Here is an 18,390-nt window from a genome sequence, read left to right as displayed (position 1 = left end):
CAATAGTATTTCAGACCTAGCAAAGTAACTGACCAATAGTAACCCTTCATTTGCATCCTTACTGTGTCTCCGTACGTCAAATGGCCCCGGTCCCGTTTGTGTAAGGGGAAGCCGTGTTCTTCAGCGATTCACACCACTCGTCTGTTAGGAGATTGTACGTTCCCCCCGTCCACTGCAGGGGTTTCCTCTGGCAGCTCCAGTCTCCTCCCACTGTCCAAAGACGCAGTGGTCATGGGGAGTAAGACGGGCGTGCTGCCTGGGCAGAGTCAAGAGTGGCAGAGTTAAAGAGGTTGGAGAGGATACTGAATCCTCTAGAGGGGAAAGAGAGAGAGGGAGGCAGAGAGACGGAGAGAGAGAGGGAGGGAGAGAGGGTGAGGGAGGGAGAGAGATGGAGAGTGAGGGAGGAGAGAGGGTGAGGGAGGGAGGGAGAGGGAGAGAGGGAGGGAGAGAGAGGGAGGGGGAGAGGGTGAGGGAGGGAGGGACAGGGAGAGAGGGAGGGAGAAAGCGAGGGAGGGAGGAGAGGGTGAGGGAGGGAGAGAGAGGAAGAGAGGGAGAGGGTGAGGGAGGGAGAGAGGGAAGGAGAGAGATGGGGAGAGAGGGAGGGGAGAGGGTGAGGGAGAGGAGAGAGGGAGAGAGGGAGGGAGAGAAAGAGAGAGGAGGGAGAGGGGGAGAGGGGGAGGGAGAGGGAGGGAGAGAGGGAGGGAAAGAGGGGGAGAGATGGAGAGAGAGGGAGGGGAGAGGCTGAGGGAGAGGGGGAGAGGGAGAGGGAGGGAGGGGGAGAGGGTGAGGGAGAGGGGGAGACGGAGAGAGGGAGGGAGAGAGAGAGAGAGGGAGAGGGGGAGAGGGAGGGAGAGAAAGAGAGAGGGGGAGAGGGGCAGGGAGAGAGGGAGGGAGAGGGAGAGAGAGATGGGGAGAGAGAGGGAGGGGAGATGGTGAGGGAGGAAGGGAGAGAGGGAGAGAGGGGGAGAGGTTGAGGGAGAGAGGGAGAGGGAGGGAGTGAGGGAGAGAAGGAGAGAGAGGGAGAGGGGGAGAGGGTGAGGGAGGGAGAGGGAGGGAGAGAGGGAGAGGGAGGGAGAGGGAGAGAGGGAGGGAGAGAGAGAGGGGGGAAGAGGGTGAGGGACGGTGGGAGAGGGAGGGAGAGAGAGGGAGGGGAGAGGGTGATGGAGGGAGGGAGAGGGAGGGAGAGGGAGGGAGAGAGGGAGGAAGAGAGAGAGGGAGGGAGAGAGAGAGGGAGGGGAGAGGGAGAGGGAGGGAGGGAGGGAGGGAGAGAGATGGAGAGAGAGGGAGGGGAAAGGATGAGGGAGGAAGGGAGAGAGGGGAGAGAGGGGGAGAGGTTGAGGGAGAGAGATTGAGAGAGAGGGAGGGAGAGAGATGGAGGGGAGAGGGTGAGGGAGGGAGGGAGAGGGAAAGGGGAGAGGGTGAGGGAGGGAGGGAGAGAGGGAGGGAGAGGGGGTAGAGAGATGGAGAGAGGGAGGGAGAGGGGGTAGAGAGATGGAGAGAGGGAGGGGGAGATGGGGAGGGAGGGAGGGAGAGGGAGGGTGGAGGGTGTGAGGGAGGAAGGGAGGGAGAGAGAGGGAGGGGAGAGGGTGAGGGAGGGAGGGAGAGGGAGGGGAGAGAGTGAGGGGGAGGGAGAGGGGGAGAGGGTGAGGGAGGGAGGGAGAGGAAGGGAGAGAGGGAGAGAGGGAGGGAGAGGGAGAGGGGGAGAGGGTGAGGAAGGAGGGAGAGGGAGGGGAGAGGGTGAGGGAGAGAGAGGGAGGGAGAGGGGGGATAGGGTGAGGGAGGGAGGGAGAGGGAGGGGAGAAATGGAGAGAGAGGGAGGGGAGAGGGAGGGAGAGAGAGAGAGAGGGAGGGGGAGAGGGTGAGGGAGGGAGAGAGGGAGGGAGAGAGATGGAGAGAGAGGGAGGGGAGAGGGTGAGGGAGGGAGGAGAGGGAAGGAGAGAGGGAGGGAGAGAGAGAGGGAGAGGGGGAGAGGGTGAGGGGAGTGAGAGGGAGGGTGCGAGATGGAGAGAGAGGGGGAGTTTGAGAGTGAGAGGGGGAGAGAGAGGGAGAGAGAGAGGGATGGGGCTGGGAATGGGAGGTGAAGAGGTGGAGAAGGGGAGGGAAGGGGAGGGTGAGGAGGGAGGGAAAGAGAGAGTGAGGGAAGGGAAGTGGAAGAATGAAAGGAAAGGGATGAAGGGATGACTAGAAGGGAAGAAAGTGTTTGAAGTGTAAGGAGGAAAGAGGGAGAGAGGGAGGTAGGCGGGTGCAGATTGCAAACTGGGTGAAAGGGAATGATCAAACCGGGGAAGGCCAGGGGTGGAGTTCTGTGGTTTCACTGAACTGAAGGAGCCACGGTGAGCGACGAGGACTTGTGCAAGCTCGATAACCCCGTCGCCGCGACACGGCAGACCGATGAGAGTGGGCTGCCACGGGGTAGGTTTGATTCCGGAGCCGCGGCTCCTCGGAGGCACCGTGGTCTCTCCTCCCGCAGCCCACAGCCAGAGTGCAGGGAACGAAAGCACTCCGGGTGGGCGTTTCAATGCCTGACACTGTGTGACTCGGCAGGACGAGCCCAGACCAGGCATGCCGAATCCTAATGGACCGAGCTTCCCCGCTAGGCTGCAAGCAGCAGTCAGGAGGATAACCCTGTCTGACCTGGCTCCACACGGTCTACCTGAGGCAGGTGTATCTGACCATCGTAGCCATGGATGCAGCGACGAGTTGTGTTGTACTGAGTGATCTAGGGCAGGGAAGTGATGCAGAGTGAATCAAAGTGTAAATTGCTTTCTAAATGTGGAGAGAATTCTGGCACAAACCAACATGGTTCAGGACTCTTTCAGGGTTAACTTCAAAGTTCAGGATAAATTTATTACCAAAGTACATACATGTCACCACATACAACTGTGAGGTTCATTTTGTTCCGGGCATACTCAATAAATGCAATGACCATAGATCAATGAAAGATTGCACCAACAGGGTAGACCACAAAGGTGCAAAAACAACAAAAGAAAGAAAATAACTAAATAAATAAACAATAAATATCCAGAGCATCAGATGAAGAGTCCTTGAAAGTGAGTCCATTGGTTGTGGGAGCTGCTCAGAGATGGGGTGAGTGAAGTTCAGTGAAGTTATCCACACTGGTTCAGGAGCCTGATGGTTGAGGGGTAATAACTGTTCCTGAAGCTGGTGGTGTGGGACCTGAGGCTCCTGTACCTCCTTCCTGATGGCAGCAGAAAGATGAGAGCAGGTCCAATGTGGTGGGGAGGGTTTGATGATGCATGCTGCTTTCCTGCGACAGCGCTCCATGTAGATGTGATCGGTAGTCAGGAAGGCAGATGCGATTTATTTCATGCTCATTTCGGGAGGACTAGAGTATAAAACAAGATTTACAGTGAGGCTTTTTAAGGCACTGGCCAGATTGCATTTCTAAGCAATTATGGGCCCCGTCTCTAAGGAAAGGTTTGTTGGACCCGAAGAGGGAGCAGAGAATGTCTACAAGAGTGAAAGGCTTAATGTTTGAGGAGCGTGTAACATATTTGATGGAATTCGAGTGGGGATCTCATTGGAAACTACCAAATACTGAAACTCCTGGAGAGGGTGGATGTGGAGACACTGTCTCCCATAGTGGGTGAGTCTGCAGGATCATATTGAAACCTACCAAACTGTGACAAGCCCGGATGGAGTGGATATAAGACCATAAGGCATAGAAGCTAAATGAGGCCATTTGGCCCATCGAGTCTGCTCCACCGTTCAATCATGGCTGACCCTTTTCTCCCCCTCCTCAACCCCATTCCCTGCCTTCTCCCCGTGACCTTTGATGCCCTGTCCGATCAAGAACTTATCAAACTGTGCCTTAAGTGTACCCAGCAGCCTGGCCTCCTGTGGTCTCTTATAGCGGGTGACCAGAGGGCACAGCCTCAGAATGGAGGGACGCCCGTTTAGAACAGAGGAGAGGAGGACTTTCTGCAGGCAGAGAGTGTTCAGTCGGTGGATTTGTTGCCGCAGATGGTTGTAGAGGCCAAGGCTTTGACTATCTACGAAGTGGAGATTGACAGGTTGTTGAGTGGTTACAAGGCAGGAGAATGGGGTTGAAAGAAATAACCCCCTGACTGAACGGCCAAGCAGACCCAATGGGCTGGATCACCTAATTCTGCTCCTGTGCCCCCCAGCACGTGGCACACGATGACACAGATGGGACACCTCACTGGATGCTTCAATATTTGATGTCTGCTTGGCAAACACAGCAAAACCTTAATCTCAAACACAAGAGATGGGGCAGATGCAGGAACTCCAGAGCAAGAGATGAAACGCAGGTCAGGTGTCATAAGACCACAACACATAGGAGCAGGGCACGGCCATTCAGCCCATCTAGTCTGCTCTGCAATTCCATTATGGCTGATCCCATACACCTGCTTTCTCGCCATATCCTTTGATGCCCTGACTGATCAGAAAACGATGAATTTCTGCTTTAAATATATACAGAGACTTGCCCTCCACCACAGTCTGTGGCAGAGCATTCCACAGAGTCACTAATTTCTGGCTAAAGACATTCCTCCTTACCTCTGCTCCATAGGGTTGCCTCTCAATTCTGAGGCTGTCCCCACCACAGGAAACATCCTCTCCACATCCACCCTACTTAGTCCTTTCAACATTCGGTAGGTTTCAATAAGATCCCCTGCATTCTTCTAAGTTCCAGTGAGTACAGGCCCAAAGCTGCCAAACACTTCTCATATGTTAACCCCTTCAATCCCAGAATCATTCTTCTGAGCCTTCTCTGGACTCTCTACAATGTAAACACATTCTTTCTGAGATATGGGGCCCAAAACTGTTGACAATACTCCAAGTGCAGCCTGACTAGTGTCAAAGTGTCATATAAAGGCTCAGCATTATCTCCTCACTTTTATATTCTATTCCCCTTGAAATAAATGCCAACATTGCATTTGCCTTCTTTACCATAGACTCAACCTGTAAATTAACCTTCTGGGCGTCTTGCACGAGGACTCCTAAGTCCCTCTGCACCTCTGATATTTGAACCTTCTCCCCATTTAGATAATAGTCCGCACTTTTGTTCCTTTTAACAAAATACATCATCATACACTTCCCAACACTGTATTCCATCTGTTACTTTTTTGCCCATTCTTCCAATTTGTCTAAGTCCTGCTGCAATCGCATTGCTTCCTCACTACTACCTATCCCTCCACCTGTCTTCGTATCTTCTGCACACTTTGCCACAAAGCCATCAATTCCATTATCTGAATCATTGACAAACAATGTGAAAAGTAGCGGTCTCAACACTGACCCCTGAGGAACACCACTGGTCACTGGCAGCCAAACAGAAAGCCCCCCCTCCTTTATTCCCACTCGCTGCCTCCTGCCTGTCAGCCGTCCCCTTATCCAAGCCAGTATCTTTCCTGTAACGCTGTAGAATTTTGTATTGTTGAGTAGCCTCATGTGTGGCACCTTATCAAACGCCTACTGAAAAACCAAGTGAATGACATCCACTGCCTCTCCTTTCTCCGCCCTGCTTGTTACTTCCTCGAAGAACTCTAACGGATTTGTCAGGCAACATTTCCCTTTACAGAAATCATGCTGACTTTGACTTATTTTATCATTAGTCTCCAAGTACCTGAAACCTCATCCTTAATGGACTCCAAAACTTTCCCAACCACTGAGGTTAGGCTAACTGGCCTGTAATTTCCTTTCTTTTGCCTTCCTCCCTTCTTAAAGAGCGAGTGACATTTGCAATTTTCCAGTCCTCCGGGACCATGCCAGAAGCAAGTAATTCTTGAAAGATCATGACCAATGCTTCTGTTATCTCTTCAGCAACCCCTCTCAGGACTCTGGGATGTAGTCTATCTGGTCCAGGTGACTTATCCATCTTAAGACCTTTCAGTTTGCCTACCACTTTTTCCTTTGCACTCACTCCTGCTCCCCAACACTCATGGACCTCTGGCACACTGCTCGTGTCTTCCACAGTGAGGACTGAAGCAAAGTACCCATTAAGTTCATCTGCCATTTCTTTGTTCCCCATTGCTACCTCCCCAGCATCATTTTCCAGTGGTCCAATATCAACTCTCACCTCCCTTTCACTCTTTATATAACTTTAAAAAACTTTTAATGTCCTGCTTTATATTATTGGCTAGTTTGCCCCAATATTTCATCTCTTCCCTTCTTATAGCTTTCTCAGTTGTCTTTTGTTGGATTTTAAAAGCTTCCCAATCATCCAGCTTCCCACTCACTTTGGCTACCTTGGCTTGGTTTTTATGCAGCCCCTGTCAGTCTACCCCTGCCATGTAAATACAGCACCTTCAGCCCTGCATTCTTTACCCTTTTGAATTTTGCCTTTGTGGTACAATTTAACTCTTTGCTCTCTCTGCATTTGTACTCAGTCGTTGGCTTGACCTTCCTTACATTCATATTACATCCATCATCTACTTGTAACCCTGCTGGCTCATCCTCAGCTCTGTCATTCTGGTTCCCAACTCCCTGCCATATTAGTTTAAACCACTCCCAACAGCTCTAGCAAACCTGCCCACAGGAATATCGGTTCCCTTCAGATTCAAGTGTAACTCACCTGCCCCAGAAGAGGTCCCAATTATCCAGAAACCTGAATCCCTGTCCCCTGCTCCAATTCTTCAGCCGCACATTTATCTGCCAACTGCTTCTATTCCTATCCTCACTGTGCCGTGACGCAGGCAGCAATCCCGAGGTTACTACCCGTGAGGTCCTGCTTCTCAGCTTCCTTCCTAACTCCCTGTATTCTGTTTTCAGGACCTCCTCCCCTTTTTCTACCTATGTCATTGGGGCCAATATGTACCACGGCTTCCGGCTGCTCACCCTCTCTTTTCAGGATGTTATGGACAGTCGAAGTTTTTGGGCGAGGCCCTTCACCGAGACACTTCCAGCGAAAGAATGCCCAGACTCACAAACGCTAACTTTGGACGGCGGGGTGGTGGGGGGGGAACGGAGCTCCCGGGACGAAATCGACGCGGTCACGGGGAGAACGCACAAACTCCTGTACTCTTTAACCTTTGAAGTTCAGGGGGGAGTGAACGTGAAGCTTCTTCCTCCCCGCCGTCAGATTTCTGAACGGACAACGAACCCCATGAACAGTACCTCGCAGTTGTTCCCCACAGTAATTAATCTATTTGAGATACAGTGTGCTTTTACTATAACTTACAGTACTGCAGCTGCCAAACAATAAATTTCACGACACGCGTCAGTGATGATAAGCCTGATTGTGATTCTGGAGGGGCAGACACAGCTTCACGGGACGGGTTTAGAGATTTGACTTGGTGAACATGTAAACTTTCAGACGAACAGCAGCCTATTTCCGCCCTGTATAAATCGGCGACATTTCTCTGATAGAGTTTTCTTTTCACAGCTGACGAGTTCACACTCGGAAGTTCCCGGGCTTTGGAAGACAATCGATGTGAAAAAGTGTCCCTCCATAAGCACGTAGAGCATCTTCCTGAGGCGAAGGACTGGAGGGATGATAATGTAACACCCGTAAAGAACCAGATGAAGGTACTTTGACACTTTGGGAACATCAGGGTCGCCCGGCTGACAGTGGGATGTCAGGAGAGATTCACCGTGACGTTACAGGGACGGGAGGATTTGAATGTCAGGGGACACGGGACAGGCTGGGACCGTTTGCACAGGAGTGAAGGGGGCCGAGAGGGCTTTAAAATCACAGCTGAGGTGGGGGGTCACAGTCTTTTCCCCAGGGGAGGGAAATCTCAAACTCGAAGGTGACAGTCACACAGTCTGTCACCCTCCTCGGCCCAGGGTCTGACCAACAGTCTGTCCCCCACACCCCCCAGGGTCAGACCCACAATCTGTCCCCCATCTCCCTCCAGGGTCAAACTCACAGTCTGTCCACCATCTCCCCCCAGGGTCACACCCACAGTCTGTGCCCATTGCCCCTCAGGGTCTGACCCACAGTCCGTCCCCCATCTCCCCCCAGGGTCAAACTCACAGTCTGTCCCCCATCTCCCCCCAGGGTCAACGTCACAGTCTGTCCCCCATCTCCCGTCAGGGTCAGACCCACAGTCTGTCCCCCATCTCCCCCCAGGGTCACACCCACAGTCTGTCCCCCATCACCCCTCAGGGTCAGACTCAGAGTCTGTGACCTTCCTTCCCCCAGGGTCTGACCCACAGTCTGTCCCCTATCTCCCTCCAGGGTCAGACCCACAGTCTGTCCCCCATCTCCCCCCAGGGTCTGACCCACAGTCTGACACCCAACTCCCCCCAGAGTCTGACCCACAGTCTGTCCCCCATCTCCCCCCCAGGGTCAGACCCACGGTCTGTCCCCCATCGCCCCTCAGGGTCAGACCCACAATCTGTCACCGATCTCCCCCTCAGGGTCTGACCCACAGTCTGTCCCCCATCTCCCCCTCAGGGTCTGACCCACAGTCTGTCCCCTATCTCCCCCTCAGGGTCTGACCCACAGTCTGTCCCCTATCTCCCTCCAGGGTCAAACCCACAGTCTGTCACCCTCCTCCCCCAGGGTGAGAATAGAGGGATGTTCAATGAAGAACAGGGATGAGGAATTTCTCTTGCCAGAGCGTGGTGAATCTGGGGAATTCATCGCCACAGATGGCTGTGGGTACATTGAACACAGAGGTTGATCGGTTCTTGATTTGTCAGGGTGTCAGAGGTAAGGGGGAAAGGGCAGGGGAGTGGGGCTGAGAGGGCAGAGATCTGAGATCAGTCTAGCCCTCCAGCTTCAGGTCTTTGGAGACCTTGGGTCAGGGTGCTTCCACTGGACTGCTCCAAGAACTAATGAAGCCAAATGTGCCTGATGCATTCTGTGCTGCCTGAACTGAAAGGTGAATCCATTCACTGTCTGCTGGCCTGGTGGTGCTCGGGACCCCAGCCTGAAGGGGTGGGCTGACCGCCAACCCCAGGGGTGGGGATATGTCTGCCCGTGGAGAAGGTGACCTTGCCTTGCTTTCAGGGGAACGGGAAATGCAAGTCCTGCTGGGCCTTCAGCGTAGTTGGCAACGTGGAGTCGCAGTGGTCCATCCGGAAGAAACAACTGATCTCACTCTCAGAGCAAGGTGAGGACTCTGTACAATCCCCTCAGATGGTCAGCATCCTGGAGGAGGGGCAGGGAGGCTCCTGGGGAATGTCACTGGGACTGGAGGGCGTGCATTGTGAGAAGAAGCCGTACAGGCTGGGACTGTTTTCCATGGAAAGAAAGAGGGGGAGAATTATCAAATCCAAAATTTCTATAGAAGTTGTATATGACTATATATATGAGGAGCATTTGAAAGCCCTGGGCCTGTAATTACTGGAGTGTAGAAGAATGAGCGTATCTGACTGTAAGGACACAGATAGAGTGGATGTGGAGAGGATGTTTCCTGTAGTGGCGGAGTCTAGGACCAGAGGACACAGATAGAGAGGATGTGGAGAGGATGTTTCCTGTAGTGGGGGAGTCTAGGACCAGAGGATACAGACAGAGTGGATGTGGAGAGGATGTTTCCTATATTGGGGGAGTCTAGGACCAGAGGACACAGATAGAGTGGATGTGGAGAGGATGTTTCCTATAGTGGGGGAGTCTAGGACCAGAGGACACAGATAGAGTGGATGTGGAGAGGATGTTTCCTATAGTGGGGAGTCTAGGACCACAGGACACAGATAGAGTGGATGTGGAGAGGATGTTTCCTATAGTGGGGGAGTCTAGGACGAGAGGACACAGATAGAGTGGATGTGGAGAGGATGTTTCCTATAGTGGGGGAGTCTAGGACCAGAGGACACAGATAGAGTGGATGTGGAGAGGATGTTTCCTATAGTGGGGGAGTCTAGGACGAGAGGACACAGATAGAGTGGATGTGGAGAGGATGTTTCCTACAGTGGGGGAGTCTAGGACCAGAGGACACAGGTAGAGTGAATGTGGAGAGGATATTTCCTATAGTGGGGGAGTCCACGACCAGAGGACACAGACAGAGTGGATATTTCCTATAGTGGGGGAGTCCAGGACCAGAGGACACAGATAGAGTGGATGTGGAGAGGATGTTTCCTATAGTGGGGGAGTCTAGGACCAGAGGACACAGATAGAGTGGATGTGGAGAGGATGTTTCCTATAGTGGGGACTCTAGGACCAGAGGACACAGATAGAGTGGATGTGGAGAGGATGTTTCCTATAGTGGGGGAGTCTAGGACCAGAGGACACAGATAGAGTGGATGTGGAGAGGATGTTTCCTATAGTGGGGGAGTCTAGGACCAGAGGACACAGACAGAGTGGATGTGGAGAGGATGTTTCCTATAGTGGGGGAGTCTAGGACGAGAGGACACAGATAGAGTGGATGTGGAGAGGATGTTTCCTACAGTGGGGGAGTCTAGGACCAGAGGACACAGGTAGAGTGAATGTGGAGAGGATATTTCCTATAGTGGGGGAGTCCACGACCAGAGGACACAGACAGAGTGGATATTTCCTATAGTGGGGGAGTCCAGGACCAGAGGACACAGATAGAGTGGATGTGGAGAGGATGTTTCCTATAGTGGGGGAGTCTAGGACCAGAGGACACAGATAGAGTGGATGTGGAGAGGATGTTTCCTATAGTGGGGACTCTAGGACCAGAGGACACAGATAGAGTGGATGTGGAGAGGATGTTTCCTATAGTGGGGGAGTCTAGGACGAGAGGACACAGATAGAGTGGATGTGGAGAGGATGTTTCCTACAGTGGGGGAGTCTAGGACCAGAGGACACAGGTAGAGTGAATGTGGAGAGGATATTTCCTATAGTGGGGGAGTCCACGACCAGAGGACACAGACAGAGTGGATATTTCCTATAGTGGGGGAGTCCAGGACCAGAGGACACAGACAGAGTGGATGTGGAGAGGATGTTTCCTATAGTGGGGGAGTCTAGGACCAGAGGACGCAGATAGAGTGGATGTGGAGAGGATGTTTCCTGTAGTAGGGGAGTCTAGGACCAGAGGACACAGATAGAGTGGATGTGGAGGGGATGTTTCCTGTAGTGGGGGAGTCTAGGACCAGAGGACACGGATAGAGTGGATATGGAGGGGATGTTTCCTATAGTGGGGGAGTCCAGGACCAGAGGACACAGATAGAGTGAATGTGGAGAGGATGTTTCCTATAGTGGGGGAGTCTAGGACTGAGGACACAGACAGAGTGGATGTGGAGAGGATGTTTCCTATAGTAGGGGAGTCTAGAACCAGAGGACACAAATAGAGTGGATGTAGAGGGGATGTTTCCTAGAGTGGGGGAGTCTAGGACCAGAGGACACAGATAGAGTGAATGTGGAGAGGATGTTTCCTACGGTGGGGGAGTATAGGACCAAAGGACGCAGACAGAGTGGATGTGGAGAGGATGTTTCCTGTAGTGGCGGAGTCTAGGACCAGAGGACACAGATAGAGAGGATGTGGAGAGGATGTTTCCTGTAGTGGGGGACTCTAGGACCAGAGGATACAGACAGAGTGGATGTGGAGAGGATGATTCCTATAGTGGGGGTGTCTAGGACCAGAGGACACAGATAGAGTGGATGTGGAGAGGATGTTTCCAATAGTGGGGGAGTCTAGGACCAGAGGACACAGATAGAGTGGATGTGGAGAGGATGTTTCCTATAGTGGGGGAGTCTAGGACCAGAGGACACAGATAGAGTGGATGTGGAGAGGATGTTTCCTATAGTGGGGAGTCAAGGACCAGAGGACACAGATAGAGTGGATGTGGAGAGGATGTTTCCTATAGTGGGGGAGTCTAGGACCAGAGGACACAGATAGAGTGGATGTGGAGAGGATGTTTCCTATAGTGGGGGAGTCTAGGACCAGAGGACACAGACAGAGTGGATGTGGAGAGGATGTTTCCTATAGTGGGGGAGTCTAGGACCAGAGGACACAGGTAGAGTGAATGTGCAGAGGATATTTCCTATAGTGGGGGAGTCCAGGACCAGAGGACACAGACAGAGTGGATGTGGAGAGGATATTTCCTATAGTGGGGGAGTCCAGGACCAGAGGACACAGACAGAGTGGATGTGGAGAGGATGTTTCCTATAGTAGGGGAGTCTAGGACCAGAGGACACAAATAGAGTGGATGTAGAGGGGATGTTTCCTATAGTGGGGGAGTCTAGGACCAGAGGACACAGATAGAGTGAATGTGGAGAGGATGTTTCCTACGGTGGGGGAGTATAGGACCAAAGGACGCAGACAGAGTGGATGTGGAGAGGATGTTTCCTGTAGTGGCGGAGTCTAGGACCAGAGGACACAGATAGAGAGGATGTGGAGAGGATGTTTCCTGTAGTGGGGGAGTCTAGGACCAGAGGATACAGACAGAGTGGATGTGGAGAGGATGTTTCCTATAGTGGGGGAGTCTGGGACCAGAGGACACAGACAGAGTGGATGTGGAGAGGATGTTTCCTATAGTGGGGGAGTCTAGGACCAGAGGACACAGATAGGGTGGATGTAGAGAGGATGTTTCCTATAGTGGGGGAGTCTAGGACCAGAGAACACAGATAGAGTGGATGTGGAGAGGATGTTTCCTATAGTGGGGAAGTCTAGGAACAGAGGACACAGATAGAGTGGTTGTGGAGAGGATGTTTCCTATAGTGGGGGAGTCAAGGACCAGAGGACACAGATAGAGTGGTTGTGGAGAGGATGTTTCCTCTTGTGGGGGAGTCTAGGACCAGAGGACACAGACAGAGTGGATGTGGAGAGGATATTTCCTATAGTGGGGGAGTCTAGGACCAGAAGATAAAGACAGAGTGGATGTGGAGAGGATGTTTCCTATAGTGGGGGAGTCTAGGACCAGAGGACACAGGTAGAGTGAATGTGCAGAGGATATTTCCTATAGTGGGGGAGTCCACGACCAGAGGACACAGACAGAGTGGATGTGGAGAGGATGTTTCCTATAGTGGGGGAGTCTAGGACCAGAGGACACATACAGAGTTGATGTGGAGAGGATGTTTCCTATAGTGGGGGAGTCTAGGACGAGAGGACACAGATAGAGTGGATGTGGAGAGGATGTTTCCTATAGTGGGGGAGTCTAGGACCAGAGGACACAGGTAGAGTGAATGTGCAGAGGATATTTCCTATAGTGGGGGAGTCCACGACCAGAGGACACAGACAGAGTGGATGTGGAGAGGATATTTCCTATAGTGGGGGAGTCCAGGACCAGAGGACACAGACAGAGTGGATGTGGAGAGGATGTTTCCTATAGTGGGGGAGTCCAGGACCAGAGGACACGGATAGAGTGGATGTGGAGGGGATGTTTCCTATAGTGGGGAGTCTAGGACCAGAGGACACAGATAGAGTGGATGTGGAGAGGATGTTTCCTATAGTGGGGGAGTCTAGGACCAGAGGACACAGATAGAGTGGATGTGGAGAGGATGTTTCCTATAGTGGGGGAGTCTAGGACCAGAGGACACAGATAGAGTGGATGTGGAGAGGATGTTTCCTATAGTGGGGGAGTCTAGGACGAGAGGACACAGATAGAGTGGATGTGGAGAGGATGTTTCCTATAGTGGGGGAGTCTAGGACCAGAGGACACCGGTAGAGTGAATGTGGAGAGGATATTTCCTATAGTGGGGGAGTCCAGGACCAGAGGACACAGACAGAGTGGATGTGGAGAGGATGTTTCCTATAGTGGGGGAGTCTAGGACCAGAGGACACAGACAGAGTGGATGTGGAGAGGATGTTTCCTATAGTAGGGGAGTCTAGGACCAGAGGACACAAATAGAGTGGATGTAGAGGGGATGTTTCCTATAGTGGGGGAGTCTAGGACCAGAGGACACAGATAGAGTGAATGTGGAGAGGATGTTTCCTACGGTGGGGGAGTATAGGACCAAAGGACGCAGACAGAGTGGATGTGGAGAGGATGTTTCCTGTAGTGGCGGAGTCTAGGACCAGAGGACACAGATAGAGAGGATGTGGAGAGGATGTTTCCTGTAGTGGGGGAGTCTAGGACCAGAGGATACAGACAGAGTGGATGTGGAGAGGATGTTTCCTATAGTGGGGGAGTCTGGGACCAGAGGACAGAGACAGAGTGGATGTGGAGAGGATGTTTCCTATAGTGGGGGAGTCTAGGACCAGAGGACACAGATAGAGTGGATGTAGAGAGGATGTTTCCTATAGTGGGGGAGTCTAGGACCAGAGAACACAGATAGAGTGGATGTGGAGAGGATGTTTCCTATAGTGGGGAAGTCTAGGAACAGAGGACACAGATAGAGTGGTTGTGGAGAGGATGTTTCCTATAGTGGGGGAGTCAAGGACCAGAGGACACAGATAGAGTGGTTGTGGAGAGGATGTTTCCTCTTGTGGGGGAGTGTAGGACCAGAGGACACAGACAGAGTGGATGTGGAGAGGATATTTCCTATAGTGGGGGAGTCTAGGACCAGAAGATAAAGACAGAGTGGATGTGGAGAGGATGTTTCCTATAGTGGGGGAGTCTAGGACGAGAGGACACAGATAGAGTGGATGTGGAGGGGATGTTTCCTATAGTGGTGGAGTCTAGGACCAGAGGACACAGACAGAGTGGATGTGGAGAGGATGTTTCCTGTAGTAGGGGAGTCTAGGACCAGAGGACACAAATAGAGTGGATGTAGAGGGGATGTTTCCTATAGTGGGGGAGTCTAGGACCAGAGGACACAGATAGAGTGAAAGTGGAGAGGATGTTTCCTACGGTGGGGGAGTATAGGACCAGAGGACGCAGACAGAGTGGATGTGGAGAGGATGTTTCCTATAGTGGGGGAGTCTAGGACCAGAGGACGCAGACAGAGTGGATGTGGAGAGGATGTTTCCTATAGTGTGGGAGTCTGTGACCAGAGGACGCAGACAGAGTGGATGTGGAGGGGAAGTTTCCTATAGTGGGGGAGTCTGTGACCAGAGGACACAGATAGTGTGGATGTGGAGGGGATGTTTCCTATAGTGGGGGAGTCTAGGACCAGAAGACACAAATAGAGTGGATGTGGAGGGGATGTTTCCTATAGTGGGGGAGTCTAGGACCAGAGGACACAGATAGAGTGAATGTGGAGAGGATGTTTCCTATAGTGGGGGAGTCTAGGACCAGAGGACACAGACAGAGTGAATGTGGAGAGGATGTTTCCTATAGTGGGGGAGTCTAGGACCAGAGGACGCAGACAGAGTGGATGTGGAGAGGATGTTTCCTATAGTTGGGGAGTATAGGACCAGAGGACGCAGACAGAGTGGATGTGGAGAGGATGTTTCGTATTGTGGGGGAGTCTAGGACCAGAGGACGCAGACAGAGTGGATGTGGAGAGGATGTTTCCTATGGTGGGGGAGTCTAGGACCAGAGGACACAGATAGAGTGGATGTGGAGAGGATGTTTCCTATAGTGGGGGAGTCTAGGACCAGAGGACACAGATAGAGTGTACGTGGAGGAGATGTTTCCTATAGTGGGGGAGTCTAGGACCAGAGGACACAGATAGAGTGGATGTGGAGAGGATATTTCCTATAGTGGGGGAGTCTAGGACCAGAGGATACAGACAGAGTGGATGTGGAGAGGATGTTTCCTATAGTGGGGGAGTCTAGGACCAGAGGACGCAGATAGAGTGGATGTGGAGAGGATGTTTCCTGTAGTAGGGGAGTCTAGGACCAGAGGACAAAGATAGAGTGGATGTGGAGGGGATGTTTCCTATAGTGGGGGAGTCTAGGACCAGAGGACACGGATAGAGTGGATGTGGAGGGGATGTTTCCTATAGTGGGGGAGTCCAGGACCAGAGGACACAGATAGAGTGAATGTGGAGAGGATGTTTCCTATAGTGGGGGAGTCTAGGACCAGAGGACACAGACAGAGTGGATGTGGAGAGGATGTTTCCTATAGTGCGGGAGTCTAGGACCAGAGGACACAGATAGAGTGAATGTGGAGAGGATGTTTCCTATGGTGGGGGAGTATAGGACCAGAGGACGCAGACAGAGTGGATGTGGAGAGGATGTTTCCTATAGTGGGGGAGTATAGGACCAGAGGATGCAGACAGAGTGGATGTGGAGGGGATGTTTCCTATAGTGGGGGAGTCTGTGACCAGAGGACACAGATAGTGTGGATGTGGAGGGGATGTTTCCTATAGTGGGGGACTCTAGGACCAGAGGACACAGATAGGGTAGATGTGGAGAGGATGTTTCCTATAGTGGGGGACTCTAGGACCAGAGAACACAGATAGACTGGATGTGGAGAGGATGTTTCCTATAGTGGGGGAGTCTCGGACCAGAGGACACAGATAGAGTGGATGTGGAGAGCATGTTTCCTATAGTGGGGGAGTCTAGGACCATAGGACACAGATAGAGTGGATGTGGAGAGGACGTTTTCTATAGTGAGGGAGTCTAGGACCAGTGGACACAGATAGAGTGGATGTGGATAGCATGTTTCCTGTAGTGGGGGAGTCTAGGACCAGAGGACGCAGATAGAGTGGATGTGGAGACGATGTTTCCTATAGTGGGGGAGTCTAGAACCAGAGGTCACAGACAGAGTGGATGTGGAGAGGATGTTTCCTATAGTGGGTGAGTCTTGTACCAGAGGACACAGATAGAGTGAATGTGGAGAGGATGTTTCCTGTAGTAAGGGAGTCTAGGACCAGAGGACACAGATAGAGTGAATGTGGAGAGGATGTTTCCTATATTGGGGGAGTCTAGGACCAGAGGACACAGATAGAGTGGATGTGGAGAGGATGTTTCCTATAGTGGGGGAGTCTAGGACCAGAGGACACAGACAGCGTGGATGTGGAGTGGATGTTTCCTATAGTGGGGGAGTCTAGGACCAGAGGACATAGATAGAGTGGATGTGGAGAGGATGTTTCCTATAGTGGGGGAGTCTGGGACCAGAGGACACAGATCGAGTGGATGTGGAGAGGATGTTTCCTATAGTGTGAAGTCTAGGACCAGAGGACACAGATAGAGTGGCTGTGGAGAGGATGTTTCCTATAGTGGGGGAGTCTGGGACCAGAGGACATAGATAGGGTGGATGTGGAGAGGATGTTTCCTATAGTGGGGGAGTCTAGGACCAGAGGACACAGATAGAGTGGATGTGGAGAGGATGTTTCCTATAGAGGGCGAGTCTAGGACCAGAGGACACAGATAGAGTGGATGTGGAGAGGATGTTTCCTATAGTGGGGGAGTCTAGGACCAGAGGACGCAGATAGAGTGGACGTGGAGAGGATGTTTCCTATAGTGGGGGAGTCAGGGACCAGAGGACGCAGATAGGGTGGATGTGGAGAGGATGTTTCCTATAGTGAGGGAGTCTAGGACCAGATGGCAAAGCCTCATCATAGAGGGTCGTCCCTTTAGAACAGAGATGAGGAATGATTTCTTTCGTCAGAGGATGATGAATCTGTCGAATTCATTGCAACAGGTGGCTGTGGATGCAAGTCATTGGGTATATTTAAAGCAGCGATTGATCGGTTCTGGATTCGGTGTGACAGAAACAGGAGATAGGTGTTGAGAGGGTTAATAAGTCAGGCCTGATGGAAACGCTGACCTGGCTTGATGGGGTGAATTGCCAAATTCTGCTCTTGTGTCTGAAGGTGCTTCTACACAGAGTGTGGTGGTATGTGTACCGTTCTGCCAGAGGAAGCGCTGGAGATGGGAGCCGATGGAATATTGAAAAGACACTTGGACAGGTTTCTGGATAGGAGAGGTTTACTTCAGGGCCTGTACGCTGACGTTCTCCATGGAAAGGAGCATTCATTTGTCAGGGGTATATTTCTACGAACCCTTCAGTGTCTCAACTTTCACCCATTTGCACAGAGCTGCTGGACTGCGGGAGCAAGGGGAACAATTGTAAAGAGGGACGTATTGACGTGGCCTTTGAGGATGTCAAGAAGATCGGTGAGTCAAGTCCCCAAGTGTCTTGGAGTGGAGGGGGTGGGAGGTCCTGCCTGCCTGGCACCACATACACATCACCTCCAGCACCAACTACCGTCCCAGGCCATAGCTGGGGTGGGGGGTGGGGGTGGGAGTCACCCACCTCACGGGAAGACTTGTGGGGGTAATTCAAGGTTGAACAAATAGGGGCAGGTGGAGTCGGCTCAGTCGGGGAGGGGGGCAGGTATGGACAAGAGGCGGAGGGAATGGAGAAGGAAGGGAGGGGCCGGAGGCAGAATGAAAGGAGTAAGTGAGGGGCGAGAGTGGGGAAATGAGTGAGGGAGGGTGGAGGGAGAAAGTAGGGAAGGGGGAGGGGAGGGTGTCGAAGAGGGACGGTAGGGAGGGGAGTGTGGGGAAATGGGTGTGGAGGGTGGAGGGAGGAGATAGGGAAGGGGAGGGGAGGGTGTAGAAGAGGGACGGTAGGGAGGGGAGTGTGGGGAAATGTGTGTGGAAGGTGGAGGGACGACATGGGGAAGGGGGAGGGAAGGGTGTAGATGAGGGACGGTAAGGAGAGGAGTGTAGGGAAATGGGTGTGGAGGGTGGAGGGAGGAAGTAGGGAAGGGTAAGGGAGGGAAGGGCG

The 18,390-nt window shown here is 52.4% G+C and overlaps 1 protein-coding gene across 1 annotated transcript in view; it reads left to right on the top strand.

Annotated features, from left to right (window-relative positions):
• Window positions 1–18,390, top strand: part of LOC140189049 (cathepsin F-like) — a 46,263-nt gene that overhangs the window by 10,676 nt on the left and 17,197 nt on the right. The window contains exons 4-6 of the mRNA XM_072245744.1: window positions 7,364–7,506; window positions 8,939–9,041; window positions 17,694–17,774. Coding sequence (XP_072101845.1) covers window positions 7,364–7,506; window positions 8,939–9,041; window positions 17,694–17,774 — 327 coding nt within the window. The remainder of the gene's footprint in view (window positions 1–7,363; window positions 7,507–8,938; window positions 9,042–17,693; window positions 17,775–18,390) is intronic.

The sequence above is a fragment of the Mobula birostris genome, chromosome 28 (assembly GCF_030028105.1).
Source record: "Mobula birostris isolate sMobBir1 chromosome 28, sMobBir1.hap1, whole genome shotgun sequence".
Classification (NCBI taxonomy): Eukaryota; Metazoa; Chordata; class Chondrichthyes; order Myliobatiformes; family Myliobatidae; genus Mobula; species Mobula birostris.
This window is presented reverse-complemented; position numbering and strand designations above follow the sequence as displayed.